The sequence below is a fragment of the Nuphar pumila genome, chromosome 2 (assembly GCF_984573655.1).
Source record: "Nuphar pumila chromosome 2, dmNupPumi1.hap1.1, whole genome shotgun sequence".
Taxonomy (NCBI): Eukaryota; Viridiplantae; Streptophyta; class Magnoliopsida; order Nymphaeales; family Nymphaeaceae; genus Nuphar; species Nuphar pumila.
Genome location: NC_143250.1, coordinates 18,856,706 through 18,881,111, shown reverse-complemented (window position 1 = coordinate 18,881,111; position 24,406 = coordinate 18,856,706). Strand labels below are relative to the sequence as shown.

General features: G+C 37.8%; 1 protein-coding gene across 1 annotated transcript in view; it reads left to right on the top strand.

Annotated features, from left to right (window-relative positions):
• Nucleotides 1–2,038: 2,038 nt before the first annotated feature.
• The window catches only part of LOC149844935 (serine/threonine-protein kinase PCRK1-like), a 38,003-nt gene continuing 15,635 nt past the window's right edge, over nucleotides 2,039–24,406 (top strand). The window contains exons 1-2 of the mRNA XM_089995389.1: nucleotides 2,039–3,075; nucleotides 7,675–7,935. Of these exons, the coding sequence (XP_089851515.1) occupies nucleotides 2,686–3,075; nucleotides 7,675–7,935 (651 nt within the window). The 5' untranslated portion in view covers nucleotides 2,039–2,685. The remainder of the gene's footprint in view (nucleotides 3,076–7,674; nucleotides 7,936–24,406) is intronic.

Here is a 24,406-nt window from a genome sequence, read left to right as displayed (position 1 = left end):
ATATATATTTGTCACATACAAAAAAAATCATTAAGATGTAAGGCGTTCAGATTTTGTTCTGGAACAGCATATAAGGGCCTGTTTGGAATCTAGGAACTCCCATAAGAGTTAATGCATTTGGCAAAAAGTTGGTCAAACTAACACTTGGTGGCTGTTTGGAAACTGATAACAGGGTGGGAGTTAATGCATTTGGGATGTGAAGTAGGGACGCACACGAGCCAAGTTCAAGCCGACCCTTGATTGTTCGACTGCTCGGTTCAAAATGATTTTGTCCAAGCTTGGCTTGAGCTCGGAGCTGAGCTTGTAAGGCATTGTCCGAACTCGGCTCGGTTCCGAGCTTGAGCCGAGCCAAGCTGAGCGTCAACAAGATCTACTAATTTTTCTTTTTTTTTTTGCTAAGAAGGGAATTGATCCCCCAATCTCTCTAATGTTAACCAAATGACTCACAGTTAAGCTGAAGCAGGCCTTTTAGCTATTATTATTGAAACAATCATATTATACATACTAAAGATTCTCAGCAAAAAAAAAAGTGCAAAGGCATGATTCAAACCCAACACGTTCTGAAGAAAGACTAACGCCCTACCCATTAGAGGAACAATGCACTTGTAAAATTATTTGCAAAAATATTATATATATTGGGTTTGCAACGAATCAAGCCTTATCGCGCCTGTCGAGTTTTATCGGGCTCAACAGCTGGTTCGAGATTCATACATCAGTTTAAGCTCGACTCATTTACAAAGCGGACGAACCCGAGCTGAGCTTTAACCAAGCCAAGCCCGAGCCAGCTCAGTTCGGTGTGCATCCCTAATGTGAAGTGGCATTGTATTTGCCCTAAAGCATGGAATTGACAGCTACCACCTCTGGGCCAAATTTAAGGTTTGGCAGCTGCCACTTTCTCAAATGCCACTTCCCATCCCAGCTACTAGTTTCCAAACAAGGCCTAATTGCCAAATAACTACGAAGTAACAAGAAACTAAGAATTCATGGAAGTTCAGGCTGACCATCAAGCAGAGATGCTTTACTAAAGGGATCATCAATTGGTTTCATCATACCATCCAGTGATTTACCCCAATAAATGTTCAGGGTGGTCGTGGGCCCCACCCAAGGTTTTTCTTGCTTGGGCAAGAGTTCCATAGATTTTTTTTTGCAAAATATTTATAATAAATACAAAATTTTATGTGTTAAGTTTTCTTTTAAGAAATGACCTTTTTTCTGCAGGTTTCTCAATGTTTTATTTGAAAGGGATGCATTGAAACGGAATTCTAACTGTCCTTAAAAATTATTTTCCTATTACTAGGGTGGAATGAGATAGCCAGATGGTTATATTAGAAAAATCCTCAAACAGCAACGGGGACGTCACCTTGTGTTGGGGCGTTGCAGGTTCAAAACCCAATGGTGTAGTTGTATACCGGGTCTGCCTAATCCCAAACTTGCCTTTCAAAAAAAAAGAAAAATCCTCAAACGGTCAAACCTCCCCCGCTACGGCTAAGGTTAGTCTATATCTCCCACATGGATATGGACTAATCTCCACCATCCAGATGCGTCAGTTGGACGGTGGATGTAGATCCTCTGACATCGTATAAGCTCCTCTTTTGCACTTCATCCGGTCGGTACAAAAACTTGACATTTGGGTGCTCACCTTGTTTAAACTTAATGCCTCTTTTGAAGAAAAACATATCGTTCTTTGATCCTTATTCATAAGCCAAAATGATCGAGTAGTAGAAGATTCCAATCTCAGCACCAGGCAGGCAGGCAGGCAGGATCATCAGTATCTTTCTCATGCAACACTTCTTTATTGTGTGTGTGTGTGTGAGAGACTGTCCAAATCCGCCCAACCGACATTAGTGATAAGGAAAATTCAGCACCTACCAATCGGGTTGTTTTGTTCAAGGGGGAAATGTTGAAAGGAACCCAACCTGGTTTAACTTTACGTAATTTTTTCTGATGGTACAGTTAACCTTTTCTGCCAATCATCTATCGAAATGTTACTTTCTTTGGTTGGTCTTGAGTTATTTGACTTGGATGGTACAGATAAATGTTTTTTTTGTTTCCTCCCTCCCAACTGCTTTTCATGTTCAGCGTTTCGTTTTCATAAATGAGAGGAGGTCCACCATCCACTTGCGAGGTCGTCTGTATGTTTTTTCCCTTTTGCCATCTGTTCATATTAATTGGTTGGCCCTTTGTTTGTTAGGAATCTGCTTTTCTTTTTCCCGACCTCCTTTGGTTTTCTTTGCTTTGTTGGTGAGCTAATTTCAAGCTGTCATGTTACCCTTTTCTGTCATTGGAAAACCCCAATAAACTGTACCCATTTTTTATATTGGGGATTTGGGTGAAAAAATGGGTTTTTTGGCTTTTTGTATGTGTGTGGAAGGTCTGTTGATGTTGTTTGAGGTTTTTTAGGTTGTGGGTGTTGCAGTTTATTGCCATTCATTGTGTGTCTTTGGTGTTTGATGCTCTCCCCTGTTTGACTATTAGTCACCCAGAGTAGATTTTTTCTTCTTTTTTTTCATTTATTGGATGTTTTCTTGTAATGATTCTATTAGTTGTGGTGTGTAAAGTGTTTGTTGGGGTCGGAAAGAATTAGGGTTAGGGTGCCACTTAGTATCTGCAGGCCTGCCTATTGTGATTGCCTCGTTCTGGTCCCTGATTTTTTAAGGGGAAGTTTGCTTTTCAAGGTTTGGGACTATGAGGTGCTTCCAGTTTTCTTCTAGAGAGAGGAAGGAAGGAAGCAAGAGTGTAAGGTCGGCTCCGGCGTCCACGCAGTACAACAGTGGGTGTTCGACCGACCGTGAACCGAGGGCATCGGAGTCTGATTTCAATTCTCAGAACACCTCGGATATTAGTGTTGAATCGTCGGGGAGGAGTACGTTTCCGAGTTTTTCTCAAAGGCCTAGCAGCAATCTTCGTGTTTTCACGTTCTCGGAGCTGAGATCTGTGACAAAAAATTTCAGTCGTTCGCGTATGGTAGGAGAAGGAGGATTTGGTTGTGTGTACAGAGGAAGTCTCCGAAGTGTGGATGATCCCGATTCGAGGCAGGAAGTGGCTGTGAAACAATTGAATAGAAAAGGCTTGCAGGTTTCCCCCCCCCCCCCCCCCCCCCTTTGAATTTCATTTTACTTTGTATTTTTGTTACATTGATGTTAGAAAGATTTACAGAAAGACTTCTTCATCTGTATTGCACGAAATTGTCATATGTATACCACATATATGCTGAATTTTTTTTATCAATATTTCTTCTGTTCTGTGTGAAAAGTGTTTGTTTGTCCGTTCATTTTCAGACCTATTATTTGGCGTCCATTTCTTTTATTGGAAAAATCTAGACTCTTTGTTAGACATGGCTTTTGCTTCTTGAATTGCATGATGGTTACCCTTCTGGAATTTTAGTTTTTTAAACTTTGAATGAAACTAAGATGAGGTTTCGTGGTCAATTCTTGTTGTACCACGAATTGTCTGGTCTTATGCTCCCGATGCTGTAAGTTAATGGGAAAGGCAGAGAAACAGAAATCGCTTCATGGGGTTCTGTAATGCTCTGCTTTCATCTTGACGTGCTTTTAGAATCTCTGATTAGTGTACTTTATCACTGGATTTCTTCTTGGGTCTATGTTGATTCTTTGAAATTTCTATCGTCTTGTTAATGTATTTTTTCCCCCTTGTTTACTTCTACCTTCTGATGAGTTGCAGTGCTACCACTGGTAAAGTGTTGACAATTCTAGCCTAGAATGCTTCTTTGAATGGTATTTAGATGTACATACTTCAATATGTAAAAGACCTATTTCTCATTCACTTTCTTCTTTTCCTCATCAATCACGTCTGAAGCTTCCACAATTTTATTTTACTAATAGCACACCCTGGCATTCCTCATTTATGCCCTGCACCAGGCTCTTCTTTGAACGGATAAATGTCCAAAGAACATGATTTAGATGGCCTTTTGAAATAATATGAAATAGTTTCTGCTATTTGTTCATTAATTAGGAATGAGTCCAGTGGATCTACTGTTCTATACCTGAAAAAGTTGGAAATGGGTTGGATGATATATTAAGAGCTTTGTGGTTTCTGTTTGCCAAAAATGTTTCATTATATATTCTGGAAGAATAAATGTGGTTACTACTACTGTGGAATCCGTATTGTGAGGTACTCAGCTGCAGTGATCAATGCAGTCACTGTTGATTTCTTCAGGAGCGTTGCTCATTCTGGGAAAGGAAATGACAATTTTGATTAACTAGCACATTTTATGGTGTAGGTGCCTTATGAATGTTCAAAGGATCAGTTATTATTTGTATTTAAGGTCTGGAGCATACCTGTTTAAGCAATCACACTGTGATTCCAGATGCTCAGCAATGAGCTTACAGTTTGATCACAGCATTCCAGTGACAGCAGCTTGTGCTCAAGTTTCACAATAATTTCAGATTCTGTGTGGGTGTATGTATGTGTGTGTGAGTTTGCGTGCGCATGTGCTTGCATGTTTAAGTTTTTTCATGTGGGATATCTGGTAGATAGGACGCCACCATTTAGAAGTGACTATAGTAATGGGGGAACCCATTATTTGTTCATAGGGAAATGTACTATCTGTAAAAAATATCATATCGTGAGTGGGACAGTTATAGTAGCAAAAGAAAAGTGATTGGAATTTTTTATTTTTTACACCAGAAGAACATGTGCAAGATCTGCAGTAGAATGTAGTGACCTATGCATTACCCTAGTATATATCATGCATCTGTTATGTGAAAACATTAGCAATCAATGTGTGTGGGAAATAGAATCTCTGCTTCATGAATTAAGATTGTGGGCCTCTGCTGTTATTATGAAAAACATGAAAAGATGACCTTCTTTGTTGTCGTCATGTTCTTTAGTGTTAATAAATAATGCTGCCTAGTTTGATATTCAAATTCAATGCAACATATTCTTCTTGAGGTATTTGTTAGATCTTGGTTGTTGCAACCTTTTGTGAATATTCTGCTCATGGTTGCCAGTTGAGAAAGCGGGAGCGGGAAGCGAGGCACTTTCAAAATTTTAGGAAGCGGGGAAGCGTGGGACCACTTAGGACCGATTCGGGAAGCGTCTCGGAAGCGACCTAGGAAGCGTCTCGGAAGCGACCTAGGAAGCGTCTCGGAAGCGAAAAAAAAAACAAAAAATAAAAAATACAAAAAATTGAAAAAACAGGGGGAAGCGTGATGAGAAGCGCGTCCCCCATTAAAGGGAAACGCGTCCCCCATTAAAGGAAAGCACGCTTCCCAAAAAAGGGGGACGCTTCCCCCCACGCTTCGGAAGCGCGACGTTTCGCGCTTCCGAAGCGCGCTTCCCCTTTTAGCTAGGCGCTTCCGGTAACCCTGATTCTGCTCTTCCATAAATTATATCTTACTAAAATTTTCATTTGGTTTGCCCACGGAGGGGAGAAAGCAAGAAGTTAAATGGAGAAATCCTTTAATCTTTGAAAATCAAAGCATTCAAGATTTTCAAAAATGTAATTAGTTTATAGCTTTTTATTAAATGGATTTTGCCATGATTAACAATGATAAGAATCATAAGATGTTGCTGACTTAGAGATAAAAGCAAAATAGAGGTTAAGCCTCTCAAGTATATGATATGGGTAATTCAAAGCAAGGTTGTACGTATCGTATCGTAACCCATATCGGTCGGGCCCAAAACAAGATACATATCATATCGTATCGTAAAAAATCATAAATTTTGAAAACAAAATTAAAAATTCTAAAAAAATCTTAAAAAAACAGAAAAAATGGTTACAAATTCTAAAAAATCATAACACACAAAACAATGATGAAATGCACAAAATGCAACAATAAAATCACATGTGAAGCATTTATGACTCTATGAGCTGCATACACATCATCAATCATCAAATCTCACATGAACAATGCAAAATAATAATATCTTCAATTAAGTACATGCCACAAGATTCATAAAAAACAAACAAACAAACAAGTTTATGAATACTTAACAATTACAAATTACAATACATAACCAATTTTTTAAGAAGTATACCATCAATCATCATCATCATCATTATCTTCTTTTTCTTCTCCTCCGACATTCAAATCATCTCAATTTTTACTGTATGGCAATAGTTGCATCTGAAAAAACTGTTGCACTCAATTTTTAATCGGTTTTCACTCATTACACGAGTGCCCTATTGTCATGTGGGATCATTTGAAGTCATCCTCCTCCAAAATAACTCAATAAAAGCAAAAAATAAAGTTTTTTTAGCTTAACCCACTTTGGGTGAAAAGCAGTGGAAATGCACTCTTGACGAAATCACGAAAGACCTCTCCATGGCACAAAGACCGGCCTCCAAAACGGTCTCACAACTTCTATGGAGCGTGGGAAGCTCTCTAGTATGTTCTATACGAATGAGGGTTTTGGCTCTCAAAAGCCCTTTAAAACCCAAAAACTTAAAGCCCCAATTTTTCCCTTCATACAAACAAATACAAAACAACATTACTCGGGTTTGGATATGACCCAAATCCATACATGATACAACCCATATTCTTAACATTGATAGGTACCACCATGACTGTTTGATGCAAATCATGCATGCATGGGACGACCCGGGTGAAGGACCCCTCCCCACCCACAAAGCCCCATGATGTGAACCCTCAACCCCACTCGGACGCTCCCCACCTCACGCCCACCGGGCGGCTGCTGAGAGAGAGAGAGAGAGAGAGAGAGAGAGAGAGAGAGAGAGAGAGAGAGAGAGAGAGAGAGAGAGAGAGAGAGAGAGAGAGAGAGAGAGAGAGAGAGAGAGAGAGAGAGAGAGAGAGAGAGAGAGAGAGAGAGCGATCAATCTGCATGATGTGGGACGACCTAGGGTTCCATATTGGTTTGTAAGAATGAGGTACATAGGAAACCCCCCATCTCTACACACACATGTATTTATCTATCTATGTATGTAGGTATATATGTATGCACATATGTATGTGTGTGTATCAAAGTGAGGCATTTAGCTATAGTATCAGTCTTGCGGGCATCTTGTTGAGGCAATTTTTCAGGATATTATATGATTTTCTACAAATCTCAACATTTAAAGAAAAGCACGTATGAAAACAAAACAGATGGTGTGGAAGAACAGATATTGCTAATGATTTTTCTTAGAAATGTAGAGTAAATGTAGCCTTTTAAACATAGAAAAATAAAGAATGACAAAAAATCATATTTGAAAGAGAGAAAAACTAAGATAATAGATCTACAATGGTTTACTGCAATATTAATCTGATATTATTAAAAGGAAATATATCATGATATTTTCCCTTTAGAAATCGTCTACTGATTATATTGTGGTAATGCCACAATAATTTTAAATATCATATATGTGTTTTTTAGAGATGATGCATGCATCTACGTGCACCCATATGTAGAGCATAGTTATACATATATTAACACGCACACATGCGTGCACATAGACTGATATATAGAGCATGGTCATAAGTATCGTTTATATATTGGATTTACATGATTACTTTTGTGTTTCTTCATTTGGATGACTTGGTCTCCTTTGAAGCTGATAATCATAATGTGTGCTTTTTTGGTTGATTTTTTTTAATAGGTGTGCGACCTTGGTAAAAAAACATGTAGCTTTCTGAATAAATGTTCTCCTGCTTATTTAATGGTCGCTTGTTATTTTTTTAATGGTTATCTTTTATTTCACTATTTATTTCTCAGGGGCACAAGGAATGGGTAACAGAGGTACATGTCCTTGGAGTTGTTGAGCATCCAAATCTTGTCAAATTAGTGGGTTATTGTGCTGAAGATGATGAAAGAGGAATCCAGCGGCTTCTCATTTATGAATTTATGCCCAATGGAAGTGTTGAGTACCACTTATCTTCTCGTACATCTACGCCACTTCCATGGTCTACACGGTTGAGAATAGCCTTAGATGCAGCTCGTGGTTTAACTTACCTCCACGAAGAAATGGATTTTCAGGTATTTCATTTGCTTTAATTGGTCTATCTCAAGTCTAGATGTTTCATTGCATTCCCATCTATGGACCTGTAATGCAGTTTGCATCGTTTTATACTATAGAGTAATGTGTAGATTCCAGACTATTTATCTCCCAGGCAGTCCCAGACCTCTTTAAAATATGTACTTGCGTGCTTTTTTTTTCTTAATCTAAACATGTAGATATGTTTATCATTACTAATTCACTAAAAATCATGCTTTGGATTGAATAAATTTATCAAGAATTCTTGAACTTTAGTTAATCAATTTTTTGTGTAATATGAACTGTTGATATTTTTTTGTTGAATTAAAAGCACATCTAAACATGACAATTGTTTAAACTAATACATGTTTTCTACTAAATAAAGCATAGAGATCACATCGATGGATTTAGATTAAGCAAAAAACACATGCCAGTATGTTTTTTAAAGGGATCTGGGTTGGTTTAAGAGATAAATGGTCTGGAAGCTTCACATTACTCTTATACTATAATATGATTTCTGAGTGATTATCTTTTATGATTCATGCAAACTGTTTCCAGGCGATCTATTTAATTTATGGTTTCTTTGGAATTAAAATAGTGAGGCAACATCATGGAATGAAAATCTTGATAATATGAGGCATTCACAGCTTTAAAGTAAATCGCCTAATGCATTTGATTGTTATTTTTCTCATCATTGCTTGATTGGACTTTGTGATCCAAGTGATGGACCACGCCATAAAACAGATCTCCGTCTTTGTGGAAGATATATTTACTTTGTGGACATATCGATGATTATTGATTCATTGAGATCATGATTATAAGAAATATCCATCAAGCAATGTAAAGTGACTATGACAACCTTTTCTTTTATATCCAAGTTGGGAGAGAAGTCCATGCCCTTTTTCAAGTATATTAAGTACCAAAGTAACTCGCATGGGCTGCTTAGTGGACAAAATAAATGCTGCCAATTCCAATAAAATGAAAGCAAATCCACATGCTGTAATTTGATTGTCACTTCCATTGAAAGTGGTGGATTTACACTAGATATTGATCTTGGCTGTCAGTTTCATGCCTAGGTGCATGTTTCTGCGAACTATTTCCTAGCAATGCCGAGGTTCTAGGCCAGTTTGTCTAGATCGGGGAGGGCCATTTGAAAACTGCCTGTGTATTTTTATTTATATGCTTTGCGAATATGAAAATTCTAATTCAATAATTTTATATAGATTATAATTGGCCTTAATTTTTTGAAGACTATTAGTTTTATATTAGTTTCTAGGCGATGCCTAGATGTTGCATAGCTGCGCTTAGGCACCTATGGGAGGCTAATACCTCGGCTCAATTAGTAACTTCCCTATGTCGATATTGTGGCTCAAAAGGTGTGTTTCATGGCTTAACACCTTGCCTTAGTTAACTCTATTTGACTGTTACTATCATTTCCCATTGGATTTGGCCAAAGAAAGCTTATGATTGCTTTCATTTTCTGTATCTCTTGCTATATATGCAATGGTACAACAATTACAAGAGTAAGACACTTGATCAACACCTCATATATAGACGCTGGTGGTGCTAACAAAGGATAGGTGGTGGGTCTCCTAATAAAAGCAGTTGCTTATTTGTAGATTGGGCCTTGAAAATGGAAGGAAAACTCAATAAGATAGCAACAATCTGATTTATGGAAGTCTGGTAGCTTATCCATGCTTATTATTTGAGGGATTCTTAGCTAAGGCAGGGCCTGAGAATACGATGATTTTGGCTTGATTGATGGTTGGCAGAGGACACTCTTTTGATTCAGTTCCCATTTCATTTTTTCCTGGCACTTGGTGATAACTCCATCCTCAATTCAACTAATGTTGACTTTGGAAGATTGATGAGTTGTTTCAAGGGGAGGATTAACAAAAAGAGGAACTTGAGTTATGGATGGATCTATGCACCCTACAAGGAGGAGAACCTTGTGATGAAATAGTTTAGAACAGAGAGGCAAATGAAAGTTCTGCATGAGGGCATCTTACCAGTATGCAATTGGCAGTCAAGTCTGAGAGAAAATCCCTTTTACCGGTCTTGATAAAAGGAAATCTGCTAAGTATGGGAATTCTTCAAAGGGCTCAAAGGAAAGCTACCAAGTCAATTTGTCACACATTATAATGCCACAAATTTTCTTTCCGACAGTTCCACCTCCTTATGTGAAGGGCTCAAATGCATAATGGAAAATTCTTGGCTGGTATTTATGGAAGAATGAAGGGATTAGGGCTACAAGGACCTTTTCTGTTTTGTGGCTCAATAAAAGATCCAAGCAATTTCTTTTCTTCTAAAAAGCAAAAAGATGCAAGCAATGGTTGATGGTTTGAAGATCATCGCTGAAGGCCATATGATTGCTTATATGGTAAGAAAGGAACCTGCACTACTTCAGTGACTTGATCTTGCAGGGTTGACACTCATATAATGCATTGCAAACTAATGTTGATATTTGTAAATATTGTGATATTGTTGTAATAAACAACAAAACAAACAAACAACAACTACGCCTTCATCCCAAAACAATTGGGGTCAGCGATATGAACCAAAAAAGAAATTCATTTTGGGTCTTCCACATGAATCCTTTTCCTCCAATCATTTCTATCCAACGCCATGTCCTCGGTGAGGTTCAAAGCATTCATATCCTTTCCTATCATCTCCATCCAAGTCTTCCTAGGCCTACCCCGACCTCTTTTAACTAATATATTTTCCCATTTCTCCAACCTTCTAACTGGAGCATCATTAGGCCTTCGCCGAATATGTCCAAACCACCGTAAACGATTCTCTCGCATCTTATTTTCAATGGGTGCAACACCTACCTTCAATGTGATATTGTTGTAATATAGTGATAAAATTATTCAAAATGGAAATATTGTGATATTTTCAAAATATAATCAATTTAAAGATTATTTTGATATTATTGCAATGATATAAAATAATCTTTTATTGATATTAATTTTTGTGTAAATTGAATATCCCTTCTGTTGGCTATGTTTCAAAAACCATCATACCTTTTCTTTATACTTTTGAAACAAAAGGCTCAGTGTTTTCTTTCCTATCTTTGTATTATTCTTTATATTAAATTTCTCAAAAGTGTAGATTTTTCCAAGATTTTTAAAAAATCCTATAATATGCTGAAAAATATGCTTGTTGAGATATCACTGAGGCTAATATTTGTGACTAGTATATGTATAAATTAAAGTTTTCAAATTGTATGTGGAAAAAATTGTGAAAATATCTTCAAGAATATCAAGTTCAAAAATGACTTGAATAACCCACAATATTCACTAAGAGAATAAATGCACAAAGGCACAATGAAACACTCACAAATGAGCACAAATGCACAAAGGCATAAAAAAAAATCTTTTATTGAGAGAGAAAGCACTAAAAAGCATCATATTACAATGGGGAAAACACCCGTTATTTATAGGCAACAAGGGACCCAAGGAGGGGCTCCCATATAGACGTTAGAGCCCCTCCAACGGTCATATTTATCATAAGATTCAGTAAGAGAATAAGTGCACAAAGGCACAATGAAACACTCACAAAGGAGCACAAATGCACAAAGGCATAAAAAAATAATCATTTATTGAGAGAGAAAGCACTGCAAAGCATCAAATTACAATGGGAAAAGCACCCTAGTCAACAAGGGACCTAAGGAGGGGCTCCCATATATACATTGGAGCCCCTCTAACGGTCATATTTATGATCGTTGGAGGGGTCCAATGTCTATAATGTGGACCCCTAAAAAAAAGAAATAAAGAAAAAGAAAAAGAAATAAAGAAAAAGAAAAGAAAAAATAGGAAAAGAAAAAGACACATTCAAGAGAATATGCGTGTTATATGTGAAAAGATGATTTTACCCTTAGAGGGTATTACAAAAAAAGTAAAAAGTAAAAATAAAAGTATAAATATATATATATATATATATATATATATATATATATATATATATATATATATATATATATATATATATATATATGAGATACAATTTAACACCCTCCTTCAAACTTATGGTGAAATGACTGAAAGTTTGCCAAGGAGAAAATTGAATCTAGGAGAGCAGAGTGCCTTCATAAAAAAGTCAGCCAGTTGATATTCTGATATTACATAAGGTAGATCTATAACTTTCTTCAGATATTCTTCTCTAACATAGTGACAATCCATCTCGATATGCTTTGTGTGCTCATGAAAAGTGTGATTTTTGGCAATATAGATTACACTCTTGTTATCACAACACAACTTCGTGGGCCCTTGAATATGAACCCCTATGTCTTCCAACAGCTGGCAAATGCAAACAATCTCTATGGTTGTAGTTGCCATGGCTCGGTATTCAGCTACAGTAAATGATAGAGATACTTTTTGTTGCTTCTTGCATCTCCAAGAGATTAATGATTGACCTAAGAACACACAAAAACCAGTGGTAGAGTGACGGTTATTTTGATCACCTCCCCAATTAGAGTCACTATAAGCAATTAAATTTAACTCAGAAGATTAAGAAAGAAATACTCCCTTATTCAAAGATCCCTTTATATATATGATGATTCGGAGAATTGCACTCATATGAACTGATGTAGGAGCATGCTGAAATTGACTGGCAACATGAACGATATGTGAAATATCAGGTCTAGTGATGCTAAGATACATCAAAGACCCAACAAGTTGTTGTAAAGAGTGAGATCTTTTAGGATATTCCCATCATCGATTTTTAACTTTGTTCCTACCACTTTAGGCGTTTTACAAACTTTATCATCTGTAATTTTTGTCCTGTCAATAATCTTAAATGCAAGTTTAGTTTGAGATAAAAAATAACCCCTGTGAGAATATGCAACTTCAATGCCTAAAAAGTGTGTCAGAAAACGCAAGTCTGATATTTCAAATTTATCTTTTAGTATAAACTTTATACTCTTAATCCCTTTAGCATAATAATATGTAATTAACATATCATCAACATATAATAATAAAATCACGATTCCTGCATTGGATTTCTTGACAAACAAGGCAGTGTTAGTATAACATGAAGTAAATCTATTTTCTATCATTAAGTTATTAAATCGATCATACCAAGTATTGAAGTCGGCTGGGGTTTCTGGCAAAACTGAAGAGAGAGAGAGAGAGAGAGAGAGAGAGAGAGAGAGAGAGAGAGAGAGAGAGAGAGAGAGAGAGAGAGAGAGAGAGAGAGAGAGAGGAATCAATCGTTTTGCATTAGACCCTAATCCTAATACTAGGTTACAAAAAGAATCCATCTACTTTTCACTAATTACATATTGCTACCCAAACTAAATTGACATTTTCTTTTTAACACTCCCCCTCAAGCTGGAACTTATATATCTATCATGCTCAGCTTGTCACAACATCTAAGAAAGCCCACACTAGCAAGAGGTTTAGTAAACACATCAGCAACTTGATCCTCTGAAGCAACATGACAAGTAGAGATTTGTCCTGTCTGTACTGGATCTCTTATGTAGTGACAATCAACTTCAATGTGTTTCGTCCTCTCGTGAAACACGGGATTATTTGCGATATAGGTGGCTGCTCTGTTATCACATCTCATCACCATCGACGTTGAGGTATGTACATGTAGATCTCTGAGAACTGATCTAACCCATATCATTTCAGCTGCAGTTTGAGCCATGGCTCTATATTTTGACTCAACACTCGATCAGGCTACTACGGTCTGCTTTTTACTTCTCCAGCTTATTAAATTTTCGCCTATAAACACACAAAACCCCGTAGTGGACTTTCTATCACTAATGCCTCCTGCATAGTCAGCATCCGAATATGCAACTAAATGAAGAGAGGAGCTTGGTTTGTATAGTAGTCCTTTACCTGGAGAAGACTTCAAGTACCTGAGAATCATCATTGCTGCCTGCCAATGTACTTGGGTTGGTTTATCCATGAACTGGCTAATCTTGCTCACGGCTAAGGAAATATCTGGTCTTGTCACTATAACGTACAAGAGTTTACCAACTAGAGACCTGAAACTTCTACTGTCAACAGTTTCTGCTTCTTCAAACATGTGAAGTTTAGGATCCATTGGAATGTTAGCCGGTTTGGCTCCTAACATTCCTGTTTCCTGTAACAAATCAAGTACATACTTCCTCTGTGATAGAACTAACCTTTCACGGTTTCGAGCCACCTCTATACCCAAGAAATATATAAGAGGACCAAGATCTATGGTAACGAAGTGCTTCTGCAGATGAGTTTTGGTATCTGAGATATCCTTTTTATTGCTTCCTGTGAGTATAATATCATCCACATGCACAACCATAACCACAACACTCGTGGGAGTTTTCTTAACAAACAATGAGTGGTCTGATGCTGACCTGTTAAAACCAAATGCAGACACACTCTCAAACAGTTTCTGAAACCACGCACGTGGACTTTGCTTTAGACCATATATTGCTTTCTTTAACTTGCACACCTGGTAACACTCCCCCTGAACCTCGAACCCCGGAGGTTGCTGCATATACACAGTCTTAGATAAATCACCATACAAAAATGCGTTCTTCACATCCAATTGACATAAGCTCCATCCATTATGGACAACCACTGATATGACGAGCCGAATAGTGTCAAGGCGTGCCACAAGAGAAAATGTTTCAAAGAAGTCTACCCCATACGTCTGTGTGTACCCTTTTGCCACCAACCTAGCTTTGTACCGTTCAATTGAGCCATCCGAATTATACTTAATGGTGTAGACCCACTTATCACATCAACAGGTGGAGTAACCAACTCCCAGGTATTTCGTGAAACTAAGGCATCCATCTCATCTTGCATAGCAACTTTCCATTTGGAGTCTAAGACTGCCTGATGGTGATTCAGTGGTAGAGATTCAGTAGACAGAGCTATGATGAACTTCTTCATGTGACTCCCAAGTCTCGCATCTGTAACAAACTTAGAAATGGGATGTAAGGTGCATTGCCTTTTACCTTTCCTGATAGCGATTGGCAAATTATCATCCACAATAGAAGCTTCAGTCGTGGCTGAAGGACTTAGGACTTACCTCTGAGGAAGTAGTATAGGTCCTGATTCCAGAGGAGATCTACGAGCATATACCCGAGGAGGATCATGATATCGTGACTGAGTGGGAGAGGTAGAAAAGCTTGTAGGAATTGACTCCAAAGGAAGATGGGGGATAGGTAATGGCATACCATCACCCTGATCGCATAGTAATCTGGAGGCAGTACTTGAAAAAAAGGAATGGACTCAAAGAAAGATACATCTGCACTGACATACTCCCTACGAGCAATGGGATCATAACATCGGTACCCTTTTTGATTTCTTGGATAGCCCACAAAGATACACTTTGTGGATTGAGCCGATAGTTTGTCTCGATGAGACCCTAGTTTATGAACAAAACAAACACACCCAAACACCTTGGGAGAGATCGAGAAAAGAGGTGCATTGGGATATAGGATTTTCACAGGAATTTGTTCTCCCAACGAGGATGACGGCATGCGAATGATAAGGTAGCAATCTGTAAGAATGACATCTCCCCAATATGAAGGAGGCATACATGATTGTAGCATAAGGCTGCGAGAAACATCTAAAAGATATCTATGCTTTTTTTCAGCTACCTCATTTTGTTGGGAGGTATGAGCACAAGTAGTTTGAGGTCGAATGCCACGAATCTTATAAAATAGTAGTAACTCATTGGTTTTAAACTTGAGAGCATTGTCAGTGCGAATGATCTTGACAAGAGAATCAAACTGAGTTTTTATTTCAATAATGAGAGACACAAGGATTGAAGGAACTTCCGATCTGTCTTTTATTAAAAGTACCCATGATAATCTGGAAAAATCATTGACAATGACTAAATAATAACGACACTGGGACCAATTGGGAACTCTACTAGGTCCCCATACATCAACGTGAAGAAGCTCAAATAATCTTTGACTCGATGAATTCTGACTTGAAGGAAACGAGCTCCTGTGGTGTTTACCCAACTGACAGGTTTCACACTGGAATGAGGCAGAAGGTGAAATTTGAGGAAGAATTCTACGAAGTTTTGGCAACGGCACATGACCAAGACGAAGGTGCCATTGATAAGAACTGGTGGATGACTCAGACACGGTATGCACGACTCCCAGTGGTTGATGAAGATAGTAGACACCTCCTTCTTCATAGCCTCCACCAATCCTCTTCCCTGTCAGCAAATCCTGAAACATACAACACAAAGGATAAAAAATCACTCTACAATTGTGCTCTTTTGCAATACGACTAACTGACAATAAATTTTGAGAAAAGTAAGGAGCATGAAGCACATATGTCAGCTGAAGTAACAGAGAGATGAAAACATTTCCTTGTCCCACAATGGGAGAGGAACTCCTATCGGCAAGGACAACCTTGTGGTGATCACACATGGGGTCTAGCTTAGAACTTTTTTTTGAAGACCCACATAGGTGTCTAGAGGCACCTGAATCAATAATCCGTCTACTACCTTGGTGATTTATTCCTTCACTTGCGGAGTAAGCAACATCAGCCCTGAGTCTGACCTACGCTCATCTGGATATCCTGCCCAATCTGCATCTGTGTAAGTAAGAAGTTCATGCATGTGATGGCCATGCATACTCTTTCTGTACAGAAGACAATCTCCAATAGTTTCCTTCAAATATCGAAGAATGCGTTTAACAACTTCCATATGCCCAATATGCAGTTCATGCATGAACTAAGATACCTGATTGACAAAATAGACAATGTCAGGCCAAGTGAAGGTAAGATACTGAAGCATTCCTACTATCCTGCGATATCCTGTAGGGTCCTCATACAAATCTCCATCTTGGGAACTGAGTTTCTGATGAAGTACACTGGGTGTGCTTAGAGACTTGCAATTTGTCATACCTACCTTGCTAAGAACATCAATGGTATACTTATGTTGGGTAAGTGTCATGCCTTCAGTAGTCCTGTCAACTTCTACTCCAAGAAAGTATCGCAGTTTACCAAGATCCTTCATCTTGAATCTATGGTTCAGAAGTTGTTTAACCTGTTCAATATGTTTATTAGAGTTACCTGTAAAGATAATGTCATCAACATATATCAATAACAGGGTAACTCTATCTTTGCATTTGAATATGAAAAGAAAACGATCAAGAAGAGACCGACTAAAGCCATATTTTTCTACTTCAAGAGAGAAACTGTCAAACCAAGATTGAGATGCCTGCTTCAGACCATATCTCTCTCTCTTTATCATGCACACGCATTCTTTAGAGTTCCCTTCTGCATACCCAGTGGGCTGCTCCATGTATACTTCCTCCTTCAGAGTTTCATGTAGAAATGCATTTTTCACTCCAGTTGACTGAGAGTCCACTGGTGCTCAACAACCAATGATAGTATGATGCGGATAGTGCCTATTTTCACGACCGGACTGAAGGTCTCATCATAGTCTTGTCCTTGCTCCTGTGTGAAGCCCTTGGCAACCAGTCTAGCCTTGTATCGCTCAATAGTACCATCCGACTTATACTTTATCTTATACACCCACTTTGACCCCACTACATTTCCGATTGTGTGGTCTAGGGACAATATCCCAAGTGCCACATTCATGAAGAGACTCCATTTCTTCATTCATAACTTTAATCCATCTCTTAGAATTTATTGTTTGATAAAACATTGTGGGTTGATCTTCCTTACCTAAAGAGGTTAAGAAGAGTTGAAAATCCATCGTGAACTTCTCATAACTAACCCACCTATCAATAGGATGTCGAGGCCGGGTAGACCTTCTGTCAACAGGAGATGAAATAGAAACAAGAGAATTCAACTCCTGATTAGAGCTAGGGAGTATCTCCTTCTCACGTCTAGAGTAAACAATGCCTTTATACCTTTCAGGGGGCCAATAGTGGTTCAGAAACCACACTTTCCTGAGTTCTTTGTGCAACAGTAGACACGTTTCCCTCATCTTTTTTATTATATTATGAAGAACAAACATCATCAACACTAGAAAAGAGATTTGAGTTCAACCAAGGGTGATAAACTTCAATTTCAGGAGAAGTGTTAGCATTATGATCAAAATTTGATTAATCAAATACAATATTTTTGGATATTTTGATACGCTTGCTCACAGGATCATAGCATCTGTATCCTTTATAATCATCAGCGTACCCCACAAATATGCACTTTAAGGCCTTATCCTGAAACTTGTGCTGCATTGAACTGTTAACATGAACATAACATACACACCCGAATACACGCAAATCATGATAATTTGGATGCACACCATGCAAAGAGAAATAGGGTGATTTGTTTTTCAAGATGTTCATGGGCAATCGATTTATGACATATACCGCTGAATGAAAAGTCTCTGCCCAGAAGGTAACTGGAAGGTTACTATCATGCATTATGCTCATTGCACTTTCAATAATATGGCGATGCTTCTGTTCAGCAATCTCATTCTGTTGAGGTGTATGAGAACAAGACTCCTGCCTACTTATTCCATTTGTCTGGAGGAAATTAATAAAGTCATTTGAAGAGAATTCACCCCCTCCATCACATTGGAAACAAATAATATTCTTAGAGAATTGGTTTTGAACCAAAGAATGAAAATTCTGAAATAACTTGAAGGTTTCAGATTTACATTTCATAAAGAAGATCCATGTATATCGAGAATAGCTATCAACAAAAATGAGATAATATCTAGTGTCGGACATGGGAGGAACTGGAGCCGGACCTCAAACATCGGAATATATAATTTCAAATGGTCTTGGCGCTCTTTTATTAATGGAATGAATGGAATAACATGACTCTTACACTGAAGACAACTAAAACATTTTTTATTATCAACACTTAAATTTAGACTTGACTTGGGAATAAGACTGCTTGAAACAAGTTTATCAATAAAACGACTACTACAATGACCCCGACGACCATGCCAAAGATCCAGCTCAATACATTCAGAAAGACTAAAAACACTCTCAGGAGGAACTGAAGAAGGTGGTGATGTGAGCTTCAAGGTGGAATCAACAGGCCGAACACGAGTGAAAGGATTCTCTTGGAACACGTACATATTCCTTTGTCGTTTTCCTTCAGCGAATGTTTCTCTCGTGTGAAGGTCCTTGACATAAACAAAAAAAAGGAGTAAACTCAACTGAAGCATTAATGTCATCTACAAGTTTAGAGACAAACAATATTTTTCTTGATGTTAGGAGCATGGATGACATTTGAAAGAGTAAGAAAAGAGTTGAACATAGGAATTACAGAGTTTCCAATGTGCGAGATATGGTGGTGAGACTCATCTCCAGTGACTATACTATTTCTACCAATATAAGGAACAAGTTTTAGGAGCTTACCAGCATCACCACTGACATGAGTGGTTCCAGCAGAATCAACACACCAAGTGCCTTGATCATTCTGTTTGAAATTCAATTCTGCTAAGGCAGATAATAACAACTCTTTGACTTCTCCACTATTTTGCAATGTATATGTTTTTTTTCTTGTCTCAGATTGCTTTCCTTTATTTTGAGGGTTAAATCAACAATTGGCTTTGATGTGCCCCTTTTTGTTGCATAGAAAGCAAGTAGGTATTGACTTTTGCCTTTGCAAATTAGGAGGCATACTTGGTGTAGGTAATATTCCACGAGTTCCTTGACCATTCCTCTCTTGACCTCCTCTTTTCCGAGATTCATACCTGCCACGTCCTCGACCATAGGTAACTCCTGTGGCAAGAACGTCTTGTGCTCCAATGGGAGTGTGAATACCTTCAAAGTCATCTCATACTGTAAGTGCTTAGCACGAAAATCTTCAAATGTAGGTAAGTCTGGCAAACATAATAAGGAAGTAACCATCATATGATAATCGGGTCCCAGCCATGGTTTTAAAACCCGTGACTCGGAACTCGACTCATTCTTTATGGACTCGTGACTCGGCGGGTCAACTCGGTGACTCGAACCGGGTTTTGTTAACTTTTGATTTTAAAAGAAAAACAATATATAAATTATCATTTAAACATATAAAAGTTTGTAGAATGACTTAATTACTAGTATAATTGATTAATAAGTAAAATAACATCAAGTAAAACTATATCTAACTTATAATTACTCATCTAATAGCAAGAAATCCAACAACCAAGCAAAACAATAATTCAATATTTCAATAGAAATAAGCCCTAAAGTAAAGTTAAGTTACAAAGTTCATAAATATAAAGTTAATGATCATAACACAATGACAAAATCAAATTTCAAACATCCAAAATTTATCCACTTTTACAAAATATGATATCTCAATTCTCAATTCAAGAGTCAATGACTCAAATCTCAAATAGAGGCGAAGTGCTATTATTTGGAACTTCATTTGAATCAATTCTTGAGTTGGAAGTAGAAATTAATGGCTGAATTGGAGTACTAGTAGTTGCATTTTCCCTTGCATCTTCATCTTCAACTCCATTACCACCTTCGTCATCAATAAGATTAGCTTCTTCAATGTTTTCAACTTCCATCTCCAAGTCTCTTAAGAAATCCTTCATTCAATAAAATATGACACATTTGAGTTAACATGCAATAGAGAAAGACAAAAAACTAAATTAAAACAATTTTAATCAAGTTAAAATATCAAACAAACTTTTACGGTTTTACCTCATCTCCATCTAAAACTCCTTCTTGCATGACCCATTCATCCATTGGTGTTTGCAAATATATATTGTTCAAAGAAATTGGGTCAAGACGTGTTCTCTTTAATTGCTTTTCTCTCAGACGTAAATTATAATGGACAAACACTAAGTCATTAAGTTTCTTTTGAGCTAATCTATTTCTTCTCTTAGTGTGAATTTGATCAAGGGTACTCCAATTTCGTTCATATCCAGATGAAGAACATGTTTGAGTAAGTATACGAATAACAATTTTTTGAAGATCGGGGGCACATATTCCATGCATTTTCCACCACATTGGTGCATAAAGCCAAAACACACAAAAATGAAAAGTTGATTAAAGAAATATTCTTTTGCACAACACAATAATAATGTTAAAGATAAATCACCTGGCTTATGTAACGACCCCAATCCAGACCCTTTAAAAATGCGGAATATATATATATATATATATATATATATATATATATATATATATATATATTTCTAAGAGTTGCGGAAACCTTTCCAAAGATCTGGGGTCCTCACAGTTCCACTTTCCATTGGATAGCCCATCCACCATAAACGAAGTTGCAATTATCATCCATATCAACCAACTAAAACTCTTTTATTAATGAGTAAAAAAATTTCAAAGACAAGGTCTTCTTCAACTGAAAGTAAAGTAACAATTGTAGAAATTAAAATAACTAAAAGACAGAGGAAAGAGCCACTATATCCTCTACTGAAGCTGACAAGCCCAAGTACAACTCATCCATCCCCAGATGCATGTCCAACTTCACTGTTCACCATTTTCTGAAAAAACAACAAAGTAGGGTGTCAGAATCGAAATTCTGAGCACAGCTACTTCTAAAGAAACCAGGTGAGAGAAAGAACATGGATAAGATTTCATGCAGTGATTTGAGTGAGTGCAGATATAAAATTTTCAACATTCAAATTATCCATAACTACCAATAATTGCATATACTCACCAGTCAAATACAGTAAAGCAGTGTCATATATCAATAACTAAATAATCAAACCTTTCAGCATGATTTCACCAAGTAAATCATATGCTACCACCAAATGATGTCATAATATCAAGAATGATTCAAAAATGCATGATCTAATGCATAACAGAAAAATGCATGATTATGTGCAATGCATGATTCCTTTTTGTTATCTTTCATTTATGTTCCATCTTTCCATATGCATGCCCTATTAGATGCACACAACCTTAAGTTCCTCTTTTTAATTACCGTGGCCCGCGGATACACCAAACGGGTAAAACCCCCGAGGTCAAGTAGGTTCTCAGGGTAGCTTAACACACAATTTGTATTTTATTACTGGGTTCCCACTTAGCCCTCGACCGATATCAGGAAACAACACCATCCATCGGAACATTAGACCTCCACATCTAATGTCGGAGACACAATGGACACCCCACGCCCACAAGTGTCACTTCCTTGGTACCATAAACTCACAGCTGTGACTAACACACCACTCCCGGGTAAAGTGGCAGACTCTCCCTAAAACCGTGGCCAGGAGAAGAACCTCAATATCGGGTTCAGGGGCAACAACGCACACAGAGTTTTTGTATCCTCACAGTCTCCCCAAGACCGGATATCTAAGATTCTCATACTCTAGATGAGATATCCCAGAATGTATATTACACTGTTCTTATTCATTATTTTTATTTAAAGTTCATTCTTTAAGTTTGCAAAACCATATGCAAAAGTAAGGTGAAAACCCGCATCCTCCCTTGCGGGGACACATTCGGGACTCCAGCCCGTATAAACCACTAGAACAGTGTAGTAATGTGCCAAACCATCTTATGTGGTTCAAGTGATGTATTTAAAACATATGTGAAAGCAAACCAAACCCACAGCCCTCCAGGCCGATGACAGTCCATTTAGGCCATCGAGGCATCACATCACAAAACAAAAGTAGTGTTTTATTTATAACACTAAGCCAAAGTGCCAAAAGCATGTGCTTCATCCGGTAAAGCCTCTTCCCACTCTCTTGTCTTCAAATCATTTCTCCTGTCTTCAAAATGAATCAATGGAATCCTTCAAAATAACGTGTTCTTCCTTCTCTTGTTTCCTTCTCTTCATAGCCTACATGTTCACGTTTCCTGTTTCTCTACATATTTCTGTTTCACTGTTTGCTGAACAACCTTCTTTTCATAGCCTACCTGTTCACGTTTCTTGTTTCTCTATTTTTTTTTTCATGTTATCATATTCCCTTTTGTCTTGTCGCTTCACATAATCTTATATATTAACAACACAAACAATCACGCAAGATCGGATTCACATCATTTGATCTTTGCGTGATTCCAAGGCTTGAATAGGATCACGTCAAATACTTTTACAAGTTGACTGCATATCAGATTCAAATCTGGAAGTGATCCCAGGTCTGTTTTGATTAACTAATGTCACATTAGTTAATCTTTCTCTATTTTCTTCTTTGTTTCGCACTGCCTGTTTATATTTTCTCATATTCTGAAATTACATGTTAATTTTGTTGAGAATAGGTGGTTTTTAGGTTAAGTTGTTCCTTATTAGAGGTTTTCTGAAATACTTTTTTCATAAGGTCTTAGTTGTAATTTCTTTGTTTTGCCTCTCTCTATTTAATATAGAGAGAAGCCCTAATGAGTGATTAAGTTTTCTGTTTTCTTTGTACAACCGTCTCTCTCTCTCTCTCTTTCTCTCAGGTTCGGTTCATCTTCTACATGGTATCAGAGCCACAGCCGATCGTGGGAACGTGATCGACTGTGAAGTGGGAGCGTGATCGAGATATCGACTGTGACGTGGGTGTGATCGTGCTCTACCAGATCTCAGTCGATTCATGGAGGCTTTCATGATCATGATCAAACTTCGATCACGCTGAGTAATGATCTAATCAGGTCAGCACTTTAAATATTTTTTTTGGCATTCTGCTGGTCGTGGATGCCTGCTGTGGGTGTCGTATCATCTGCTGTGGGTGTCGTATCATCTGCTGGGTGTGGATGCCTGCTGTGGGGGTCGTATCTCCTCGTGCTCGTCGTGGATGCCTGCTGTGGGTGTCGTATCTCCTTGTTTTCTTTTGTTTTCTCTCCTCGTGACTACCTACGCTGTTGGGAGTTTGCTGCGACCTGGTGGTGCCGAGTCTTCCTGCTGCTATGACGAGTTGTGTGTTGGTTCATAAGGTGTCGAAGGATATTCCTGATGGGTGGAAATAACAAAATTTTTTTTCTGTTGTCGTGAGTGCTGAATTCTCGTCGAGGTGTGTTCCTGCTGTTTGGGAGCAACAGACTTTTTTTTTTGTGTGGCCGTAAGTGTTGAGTTCTTGCAGAAGCTGATTTTGTGTGATATTTACTGGATGTCATGTCGTATATGTTGGAGAACAGCAAGTTTTGGTTAACAGTGTGTCTTGCGACTGCATTTTATCATGTGTGGTGATGTGTTTGGGTGTAGCAAGGATCGGAATTTCTGTGGTAACTACAGCAACTGAATTTTTTTTAACTCCCTGTTGTGTCGAGTGTTGAAGTTACTCTTCTGTCATGGAAAATAGCAAATGTGATTTCATGCTGGATTGATCTTTATGTTGTGGAACAACAGGAGTGGTTTCCTGCTGAGTTGAAGAAATTTTTTTTGAACACTTGTTGTTCAAGTGAGTTTTTTTTGGTATGGCTGAAACGTCGAAAGGTGATTCCAAAATGGAACATATTGGGGAGTATAAGGCGTTTGCCAACCCCTTCTCGTATGGCTCTTCTGTTAGGTTGAATGAAACCAACTATGCCAGGTGGTCCAGAACTTTTATGATGTCGGTATCTGGACATCGTCGAAAACATATTTTGTTGGAAAGCGAACCCATTGAGAAATTGGGAAAATATGTTACTTGGGATGAAGATAATGACATAGTTATGTC